The sequence below is a fragment of the Lipotes vexillifer genome, unplaced genomic scaffold (genome assembly GCF_000442215.2).
Source record: "Lipotes vexillifer unplaced genomic scaffold, Lipotes_vexillifer_v1.1 scaffold388, whole genome shotgun sequence".
NCBI classification, from domain to species: Eukaryota; Metazoa; Chordata; class Mammalia; order Artiodactyla; family Lipotidae; genus Lipotes; species Lipotes vexillifer.
In genome coordinates this window covers 320,043-331,311 of record NW_006773582.1, presented here as the reverse complement: position 1 = coordinate 331,311, position 11,269 = coordinate 320,043, and the positions used below count along the sequence as shown (strand labels likewise).

Here is an 11,269-nt window from a genome sequence, read left to right as displayed (position 1 = left end):
GCAGGAATTTCTGCTCCTTAGTCCCTATTTCCTCTTCTACTGTAAGTAACTGGCCAAGTCAAGGGAAAACCCAGGTTTCCCAGTCCTGAACCTTGAACTAGGATTCACCCCCCAGGTCCTTTTTTCCTGCTCTTTCATGGCCCCGCAAGTTCCTCTGTGATAGAGAGAACCTCAGTGCAAGGGAAAGAAGAGGGAAGAGAGAGGCAAAGACAGAGGTGGCAAGAAAACGTCCCATTCCTTCTAGCTCCCTTTGCTTTCACCTCTCATCAATGTGCCTTCTCTGCCACGGTCTCCAGGCTGAGGCAGGGGTGGAGAAATAGGAGGACTCGGCCACTTTCCATGAGGACCTCCTGGCTGGCAGGTAATAGCCACATAGGAAAATGGTAAAATGTAGTAAGTGCTGTAAAAGAAGTGTGGACATGGTACCATCAGACCTGAGTCTGCACAGAGAAGTGAGCAAGCACTTCTCAGAGATGGTGCCCTTGATGAAGGAGAAATAACAAGGAAAGGAGGGCACTCCGGGCAGAGAGAACAGCTTCTGCAAGCATTCAGAAGCATGACAGAATTTGGAATGTTTGGGGAATTGCCAGTAGATTAGTATGACTTCAGGGTAAGGATCTGTGTTTTAGAAAGATCACTTGGAAGCTGAGTGAGGGATCATTGGAGGAGGGAAAGGCTGGAAACAAGAACGCTTTCTCCTTCAAAAACTTCTACTTACTTCCAAATAAAACCCTATAGGACCCATCAGTACAAAGCAGGCACATAACAGGAGTTTTCTTGAAGAGGGTTGTATTTTCCATGGTTTTCATTCAGTAAGTTTTTATTGAGTATCTACTATGTGCTGAGTACAGAGGGCCTAAGAATGAGCAATGTTTCACAATCCTGTTTTTCATTTTCACTTCTGCCCCCAGGAGCCTTTTTAAACATTCTCTTCCTAATTGCCTCACCCATGAAATTTTAACACCACAGACATACTGTATATATGCTTATGCACTGTATGTCTATCTGTGTATTATGCATAAAAAGAGTAACAACTCCCGCTCCCAAAGAACCAATTTTGGCCCCCTTAGGGGCGATATTCTCCCCATGCAAGTGGTTGGTGTAGAAAATGAAAGCTTCGGGATTCAGAAACCACTCTAAACCTTGTTCTGCAGCTCATAGCTGTGGGACTTCAGGTTAGTCACGCCCCCTTTCTGGCCACAGTTTTCTCATTTACAAATAAGCAGGATAAACAAAGGCTTAGGAAGAATTTTCATGCCAGATCCAGGATGGGTCAGCCCAAGGACAATGGTTCAGTGGCAAACAACAGGGCCTTGGCAGGGCTCAGCCATGGCCAGGATCCAGGACCCTGGGTGCTGGGTTGCAGCTGTGGTGAGGAACAGAGCAGAATCCCTGAGCTCAGGGAACTTACAGTCTAGTGGAGACAGGAAAATCCACTGACAAATATATTTCATACTGGCAAGCAGTGGTCAGCAGCATGAAGAGAAACAAAAGCAGGACCAGGGCCAGAGAGTGAGGGTATGTGTGAAGGTCCTGTGTGTCATATGAGGGATCCAGGAAGGCTTTGAGCAGAGACCCCAGGGAGTCCTAGGCTGAGGGGAGAGCAGGACAAAAGAAGACCAGACTTTCTACCAGACCACTCCATCTCAGACCCCTCCAGCCCCCCAACGAAGACCAGAGGATTTGACAAGAAAGCTTATCACACTCACTGCCTTTGAGTATTGACTCTGCAAATTACTAGGTGTGTGACCTTGGTTAAATCACTTCCCCTCACTAAACTTCAGTTTCCCCATCTGTAAAATGGGGATAATGACTCCTTCCCCACTTACCTCTCAGGACCACTGGGAAAATTGTACAGTAGCCGATAAGAAAGGGGTTGCTGTGGCCATGGGTGTGGTGTGCCACTTTGCTCCGGTGTGTTTCCCACAGTGGAGTGCAGTGACAACCTCTTCACGCAGAGGACTGGCGTGATCACCAGCCCCGACTTCCCCAGCCCTTACCCTAAGAGCTCCGAATGCGTCTACACCATTGAGCTGGAGGAGGGTTTCATGATCAGCCTGCAGTTTGAGGACATTTTCGACATTGAGGACCATCCTGAGGTGTCCTGCCCCTATGACTACATCAAGGTAAGAAGACAGTGGGCATAAGCCCTGGGAAAGCTGGAAAATCTTGGATGAATTGGGAAAATTGACATTCTTGGCCCTCCCTTCTTCCAGGAGAGGGGGCCAAGCAGGTTTCTTCCTAAAAATAATTATTTAAAATAACATCTACCAGCTTAACTGGATCCAGTCTAGGGATCTTCCCTGTTCCCAAACTAGCCCTTTGCCCACCTGCAAAATCCCTTCTGCCAGGTAACATAACATCATCATGAAGTAACACCAGGGTGAAGGTCATGGGGACCGTCTTAGAACTCTGTCTACCACACAGCACATCCTGGGAGCTATGCTATGAGCCTTATCCAGGCACGTAACCTCTTGGGGCTTCGCTTTTCCCCCTTGCCACAGTAAGGCTGACAAGATGAAGATGTACCCAGGATTATAGAATTCATCAAATGAGGGTTAAAGAGTGCTGGTCCTCAGAGGTGGAAGGAGAAAGAGTTAAAGGCATAGGCAGGACCGGGCCTGGGAGCTGGGAAATCCAGACCAGCCCAGAGTGCGTCTTCCCAGTCTCTCCATCCCCGATGCCTCCATCCGAGTGCAAACTCTGCTCTCTTCCGGTCAACTGCATAACTACCTGGCGGGTTTGCTGGCTTCCAGCTCTTGCTCTAAACGGTCTGCTCTTTCATAGAATCCAGGGTAAACTCTATGAAAGCCAGGTTACATCAAGATTGTATTTGGAGTAAACATAAATTCCTCAACACAATATGGTCCTTGTCTGCCTTTCCAACCTCAAGCCAGGGCATTCCCTCTGTTCCAGCCCCACTGCATTCCTTCCTGTTCTTTTATTTATTTATTTATTTTTAATTTTTTTAACATCTTTATTGGGGTATAATTGCTTTACAATGGTGTGTTAGTTTCTGTTGTATAACAAAGTGAATCAGCTATATGTATACATATATCCCCATACCTCCTCCCTCTTGCGTCTCCCTCCCTCCCACACTCCCTATCCCACCCCTCTAGGTGGTCACAAAGCACTGAGCTGATCTCCCTGTGCTATGTGGCTGCTTCCCACTAGCTAGCTATTTTCCATTTGGTAGTATATATATGTCCATGCCACTCTCTCACTTCATCCCAGCTTACCCTTCCCCCTCCCCGTGTCCTCAAGTCCATTCTCTACTCTGTGTCTTTATGCCTGTCCTGCCCCTAGGTTCTTCAGAACCATTTTTTTTTTTAAGATTCCATATACGTGTGTTAGCATACAGTATTTGTTTTTCTGTTTCTGACTTACTCCCCTCTGTATGACAGACTCTAGGTCCATCCGCCTCACTACAAATAACTCAATTTCGTTTCTTTTATGGCTGAGTAATATTCCATTGTATATATCTGCCACATCTGCTTTATCCATTCATCTGTCGATGGACAATTGGGTTGCTTCCATGTCCTGGCTATTGTAAATACAGCTGCAATGAACATTGTGGTACATGACTCTTTTTGAAATATGGTTTTCTCTGGGTATATGCCCAGTAGTGGGATTGCTGGATCGTATGGTAGTTCTATTTTTAGTTTTATAAGGAACCTCCATACTGTTCTCCATAGTGGCTGTATCAATTTACATTCCCACAAACAGTGCAGGAGGGTTCCCTTTTCTCCACACCCTCTCCAGCATTTATTGTTTGTACAGATTGCCAACAAACACATGAAAGGATGCTCAACATCACTAATCATTAGAGAAATGCAAATCCTTCCTGTTCTTGATACTTGCCAGGCTCTTTCCCACCTTTGGCCTCAACCTTCATATAAGTTGTTTTCACTGCCTGGAAAGTATTCTTCCCTCCTCTTCCAATGAGAAGCTCCTTCTCATCCTACATGTTTCAAATCCAATGTCACCTCCTCAAAGAGGCCTTCCCTGACTTCCTATTTAAAGTTATTATCTATTATATTAATGATGAATTATACAAACTACATAGATTTTACTACATAAATCGTAAACATATAGCATATATTTATATTATATATGTACCTCATCCTGATTATTTTTATAATGCTTACCACAGCCTGTAATTATTTTGTTTATTATCCATTAGTCTGCCCCAACTAGGCTGCAGGGTCTTTGAGAGCAGAGGCCTTTTCTGTCCTGTGCACCTGGACAGGGCTCTTCTCCTCTCTGAGCCATAATATATTCATCTATGAGCAGAGGATTATCAGTCTGCCTTGTCCACTTCCAGGGTCATTGTAAATTGTAAATGGGAGAGTGGAGATGGAACCCTTTGGTGAATGGTAATGCCCACTAAAAATGTGAGTGAACACCATGGGCTCACATCGAAGCTTCCAGAAAACCCCGGGTGCAGTGTAGAGACAATCCCTGCAGCAGCCTCTGACACTCAGGTGTGACCCTGCTTCTTCTCTGTCTTGCCCCTCACAGATTAAAACCGGTCCAAAAGTTCTGGGGCCCTTCTGTGGAGAGAAAGCCCCAGAACCCATCAATACCCAGAGCCACAGCGTCCAGATCCTGTTCCGCAGTGACAACTCAGGCGAGAACCGGGGCTGGAGGCTGTTGTACAGGGCAACAGGTAATACGGCCTCTCCCCTCCTGGGTCATACTTGGCTCCCATGCTCAGCCCTCATGGGGCAGTGGCCACGTGGTGAGGGGGAGCAGGCCTGGGGCTCCTCCCGGGATGTGGCAGAACTCCCAACTCTGCCAGTGAGCAGCTTGGGACCGAGGCAAATTCTCTTTACTGACTCAGTTTCCCATCTGTAAAATGGGCGCAAGGGCAGCAATGATGGTGGGTTTGGACTAGATGTAGATTTCAAAACTGGCTGCACTTCAGAATCACATGAGGAGATTAAAAAAAAAAAAAAAAAAAAAAAACTGTTTCCTGAACTTCACCCCTTCACGCTGTGATTCATTGGGCGTGGGGAGGACCCCTCCAGTGCCAGCCCTCCTCACGTCTGGGGCAGGAATTTGGGTGAGAGTCTGTAGCTCACAATGTTTCACCATGGCCGTTTGCCTCCATGTGTCCCCCAGACTGACAAAGCCCACAGGCCTCATTCCCCAGTACCTCAAGGCACTCAGTCCTGGTCCATATACCCTGCTGGAGGTATTTGATCCAACGGGCGTGCAGTAACTCGAGGAAGAAGTGGGTAGACATCAGTGACAAGACCACAGCTGTGTGTGACTAATCCAGTTCAGAGACTATCCTGGACTTGCCTGCATCATCACATTTAGTGCCTGCTTGTGGGGAGAGGCAGGAAGAGGATATTAACAAAGGAGAGTTTGTCCAGGAAGGAGGAATCCTATCCAATTTAGCCTTTTGAAGAGAGGGCTCAGGGGCATATAATCACAGTCTCTCTAACACTTTGAAGAATGGTCTTGGGAAGAAAGAGTGGGGTCATCGTGCGTGACCCAAAAGAGCAAACTATGCCCACTGAGTAAAAATTATAAGGGTATAAATTTCAGTTGAATATGAAAATTCTGTTCCTTTAATCAGAGGAGTCTAGTATGAAAGATACAGGTTGGGAGGTATCGAGCTCCCTGTCCCTGTAGGAATGCAAATAGATGTCTGAGGTCTACTATAGAAGACGTAAAGGGAACATTAGACAGGAGTTGCACTCAGTGACATTTAATATCTTTTCCAACCCTGAGTTTTGGTGAAACCATCTGGCTGACCACTTCATTTTACAAATGAGGAAATAGAGGTCCATGTTGGAAAGTGACCTGCTCAAGTTTCCAAAGTAAGCCTTCTTCAGGGCCTGGTAGGCCCAGGCCCCCATAGCCTGGGGGTATGGTTTCTGTGTGGCTTTTCCACCTTCATCAGGCCTTGCGTTCTAAGGAATGGCCTCTCGTGACCAGACTTTTCTTTGTTTTCTCACCTTCTCCTTTCATTGTTCCCCACCAGGGAATGAGTGCACCAAGCTGCAGCCTCCTGTCCATGGGAATATTGAGCCCTTGCAAGCCAAGTACTTTTTCAAAGACCAGGTGCTCATCAGCTGTGACACAGGCTACAAAGTTCTGAAGGTACAGGGTCCTGCCGGGGGAGGGAGGTCATCCAGGTCAGAGAAATTCTCCAGAGCTTCCCAGGGCAGATGGGCTTCTAGAGCTTGTCCTGGTCCCACCACAGTATTTCCTACCTTCTCCATAAACCTCCAAAATGCATCAGAGATTCCAGTCTTGTAAAAATTCAAAGTGTGTGTCCCAGACTCTCATTTCTGAAAGTGACACAAAAGTCAGAGCAAATCAAATCCATTCAGCCCGACAACCAGTACAAACAACATTAACAAAGTTTGTCAGGCTTCTGGGGGGGACCTGGGATAGAAGTAGAGATTTTAAAGGTGACAGGTGGGCATTGCTTACTCTCTGAAACAGTCGTTCTCCTAGGAACCCCATGGTTAACTTAAAAACAACAACAACAACAACAACAACAACAAAAAAAAAAATCACCTCCCAACCCCACCTGAGATCAATTCAAGCAGAATCTCTCAGGGTGGGGTCGGGTCCCAGTGACTGTTCTCTGTTAAGTTGCCCAGGTGAGTCTGATGTAAGCCAAGCTAGTGGACTGCTGCTCTCAGGGAACGATCATTGCAAGTGAGGACCCCACGACATCAGCACATCACTTGTTAGAAGTGCAAAGCTGTGGTCCCCAGGCCAGACCCACTGATTCAGAAGGGCCCAGTGACCTGTGCAAAAGCCCTCAGGGGCTCAGGGATGCTGCCGCTCACTCAGGTTTGAGAGCTGCTGCTCTGAAGGAGTCACGGGTCCAGGTTTCCCTTCAGAGACAGCCTCCCGGACCCCTTCTTGCACACAGTCCTGGCCTGTCTCCAGAGTAGGAGCGGGGGGATACGAATTCAGCATCTGTCTTCCCCTTAGCTTCAAGCCCTTGGAGGCCCACGGTTGGGAAAGCTCAGGGAGCCAGCTTTGCTGTTCGAGCTGCTTTCACTGGGAAAAACCACAGACCCCACCGTTCCTCCTTCTTCCCATACCTCCTTCATGTTTCTTCCCAGGATAATGTGGAGATGGACACGTTCCAGATCGAGTGTCTGAAGGATGGGACGTGGAGTAACAAGATTCCCACCTGTAAAAGTAAGAAAACACAATCGGTTGATTCTAAGGCTCACGAGCTCCCCAGCACTGGTGGGATCCGAGCAGAGCCCACACAAGGGGGGAAACCTGGCAGGTACACTCTGAACGGGTTAGGGCAGGAATTCCACAGGCACATCGGAGTTGGACAAAAGTTTATTAATGTTTCTTTCAGCAATAAGATGTTAGAATTCCAAAAGGACCTTGTGGGTCCCAGTTTGTTTTCTAAATACTAATTTTACCTCTGCCTGCAGGCTGGTTGCCAAATTTGCTAAAGGAATAGCTTGTTTCCAGGTTCGAAACTAGCTCTGTCAATTGCCAATTCAGGAAACTATTTTGGCACCGGTGCCCAGAGCCCAGTGACCTTGCCAGTCTTTACGTGGCCATCAACTATATCCACTGTCTCCTGGGACAGCTCATGAGCTGGGGCTGTGCAGGAAGGGCTGTGTGGTCAACACAGTGGACCTACGTGAAGCAGGGGGTCCTGTTCTGCACTGGTTCTTGGGACCCAGAGTTCTTGCCTTGGCTCTGCTCCTAAGCCACGCTGTGACCAGGGACAAGATCCTTCACCTCAGCCATAAAGATTTTGGATTAGCTTTAATATTCTAGAATATATCCCACTGGTTCGGAAATAATGTAATCCATATAAATCACCTAGTGAGCTTGTAAAAATACAAATCACCAGCCACCACACCCTCTGCCCCTAACCAGGTGATTTCAATGCAAGACTTGTAAGGACCACAATTTTAGAAAACTTATCTGTGGCAATAGTGATGAGAGGAGGCCCGGCGACAGAAAGGGAAGAGAAAAGAGGGAGGGAGGGAAGGAGGATATATTTTCGAATGGAGAGTGAGGAGTTGAGAATTAGGGTGGGTCCTGCCCAGCCCCATTTCATGACCTCATATAAACTTTAGAGTGTTGTCCTCTTCCCTTCTACTAAATGGCTCGGGTCCAGTAGGCAGGCGGATCCACTCCCACTGCCCCAAGGGGACACTGTCAGGGTGGGTCTCCCTTGAGGCAAATCCCAGGTATAATTTTGGAGCAGAAAGTGCTTGTTTTCAATTTTCTTTTCTATATGATGATGAGGCTGGAGTCAGCCCAGTGTGGGAAATGGGTGCACTTTATGGCTGCAACAAAAAGTCTCAACAGGGCTTCCCTGGTGGCGCAGTGGTTGAGAGTCCGCCTGCCGATGCAGCGGAAACGGGTTCGTGCCCCGGTCCGGTACTATCAACGATGCCTATAAAAATAATAATTGGGCTTCCCTGGTGGCGCAGTGGTTGAGAGTCCGCGTGCCGATGCAGCGGAAACGGGTTCGTGCCCCGGTCCGGGAAGATCCCACATGCCGCGGAGCGGCTGGGCCCGTGAGCCATGGCCGCTGAGCCTGCGTGTCCGGAGACTGTGCTCCGCAGCGGGAGAGGCCACAACAGTGAGAGGCCCGTGTACCACACACACACACACACAAAAAGTCTCAACAGACATTTACTGGATGCCTGTGCAGAGGTCCACAGGGAATTCAGATGGAAAAGACAAGGCCCAGGCATTGAAGAACTAAATGCCAACAGACACATCTGCCACCTCCTGCAACGCGTGGCTCGTGTGTGGTGCTGTGACTAAGTTCTGTGTGAAGCACTTTGCAGAGCAGGGCAAGGAGGCGGGTCTGAAGGACGAGGCAGAGGATGAGGGAGGGGTAGAGAGGACAGGGTGTTGCTTTGGAGACAGGAATTTCTAGATTCAAATCCAGACTCCACCAGTTAAATATGCATGAACACTTGACTGAGACTCATTTGGCCTGAGTTTCCTGCATTCTTGATTGTTCTGTGGCCTGAGTTAATGTACGTATCATACCCATGGAGCACCAGGAATAAGTAAGAGCTCGGTAGAAGCTTGTTTCTTTCCCCTACCCAACCCCCTCATAGGAAGAGGTTTGGTTTCTCTTGGAAAGTAGGAAACGTTGGTAATAATTTTTTGTCCCTGATGAAACACACACTATTATTGTCACGGAAGTATTGATAGAGTAAGGCACTAATGTATCTGCTGGTGCTCTTTTATGTGACGTATGCTAGTATACAAAGGTATGCTGTCATTTTGTACTAAAGAAAAGAGGAATTTTTCCTCCCTAATATGGCCTGGTTCTCCCAGCATAGCCTGAATCAGGACTATTAGACTCCCCAGTCAGACACACCCGGCATCTCTGCTTGTTCACTGAGTAGGTATTTATTGAGTACTTTTGTCCCAGGCATGTGCTGGGTCCTAGGGGAGATGCAAAAAAGACAAAAAAGACTGAGAAGTTGTGAGTCCCCAGGGACTGTGGGGGAAGCAGTTGGGAACAGACAGAAGTGTGTGTTTGCAGTGAAGAAACTTGAACCAAAACAGGAAGTGGGAATTATGGGCTGTGGTTCTGGCCCTGCGTCCACCTTGCTGGGTGACCCCAAACAAGTCCTGCTCTACTCTGATTACATCTGCCAAATGAGGGTTTGGACCAGATGAATGCAAAGCTTGCTGCACAGGCAGAATGTTATCATTGCCATGAGCCAGGATTTATGACTGTGCAAATTCTCAGAATGGTACGCATTCCACAATCCCAAGCTGTCCTTCACACTGGCTGTACCTACACTATGCATTCTTAATCGATTCTGGTGGAGTGATTTCTGTATTTCCTGCAGAAACTGTTTCTGCTTTGCTTGCTAATTTTTCTTTCTCTTCTTTTTCTCTCTCCCTCCTTCTCTCTGCTTCCTTTCTCTTTACCTCCTGACCCCTCTTTGATCTTCATCATGGTGGCAGAAACGGAAATGGATGTGGAGAGCGAACCTGAGTCAGAGCAAGTGGCAGAGTGAATGGCGGGACCCCACACAGTGCAGACATCCAGGAATGGACCACTCACAAGACCCCTGGGTCCCAGAGCTCCTCCATCCCTCCCCATCCTGCCAACACTCCATTTCCCATTTCAGTGCGGATTAGAATGGATGCTGAACAAGGCAACACAGGCCTAAGCAGTTGAAACCGTGGCATATATAACAACTCTCCTTTTGAGGGTTCACCCATCATACAAACATTATGCTAAAAAGATAATGGGGGATTTTTTTTTTTTTTAGCACTTCTATGTGGACTATACTCTTCTCAAAGGAAAAATGGCTTTCATTCTAGAGACATTCACATGGTCTTAGGTAGACCAGGTCAAAGTGGGCCCTGATTTCCACTCCACACTTCAAGTTTAAATGGGCCAGAATGCCTGTGACTTTATGACTTTAATATTTGTCCCCATTGCTACTTTCTTAACAACCATGAGTAGGTGAAACTAACAATAACTCATATAGCATGGATTTTTAGGAAACCTAGACCTATTCTCATGCCCAAGAGTTTCTCTTCCACCTGTACCTAACACAGGGCTGAAATTCCATCATCAGAAGATCTTTCCTCTGGGGTTTACAAATTTTGCATTTCTGAAAATTCCCTAATTAAAGTTTTTCAAAAGATAGGCATCACGCTTGAAAGCAGCAGTCCTCAGCTCTGGTGCCATGGGACATCAATGGGTCATAAATAATGATAAAGAAAGGGCTGTGGAGGGTGGGAATCTCTCCTTCAGCCTGAACAAAATCTGGGTAGACATATCAGAGCATCCCTGCATTACATTGTGACTGCTCAGTCTATTTGCTGATTGAATGGCCTCTTGATGAAGGCAGCATCCTGCAAAGCCGGACAATGAATGGTCCGGAGACTGCAGCACCATCCTAGGTCAAGGGCACCCTTGAGAGAGGAGATGGGGCAATCGCTAAAGATAAGCATCAGTTGGATCAATATTTTTAAGACCACAAAGTATAACAGGTCTTGTACTCAGTGTGAGAGAGGGGATCGTAATTTAGACAGAAGATATTATATAAACCCAAATAATTGCAATACCAGGCAACTTAAGATACATGCCTCAGAGAGCAGTGAATAAAGGGCCATGCAAGGAGAAATGAGGAAGCAGCCCTATCCAATTAGAAGAATGAGAAAAGCCTTTCAAGAAGCAGCGATGTTCTGTTCGATCAAGGCCTGGAGGGCGGCCAGAGCATGAACCACAGGGTTTCCTGTGTAGGGACAGCAGCAACACAGTGCG

General features: G+C 47.3%; 1 protein-coding gene across 2 annotated transcripts in view; it reads left to right on the top strand.

Annotated features, from left to right (window-relative positions):
* The window catches only part of MASP1 (MBL associated serine protease 1), a 61,891-nt gene that overhangs the window by 27,837 nt on the left and 22,785 nt on the right, over positions 1–11,269 (top strand). For both annotated transcript variants that reach the window (XM_007448424.1, XM_007448423.1), the window contains exons 5-8: positions 1,930–2,126; positions 4,522–4,669; positions 5,996–6,114; positions 7,098–7,176. In XM_007448424.1, the coding sequence (XP_007448486.1) occupies positions 1,930–2,126; positions 4,522–4,669; positions 5,996–6,114; positions 7,098–7,176 (543 nt within the window). The remainder of the gene's footprint in view (positions 1–1,929; positions 2,127–4,521; positions 4,670–5,995; positions 6,115–7,097; positions 7,177–11,269) is intronic.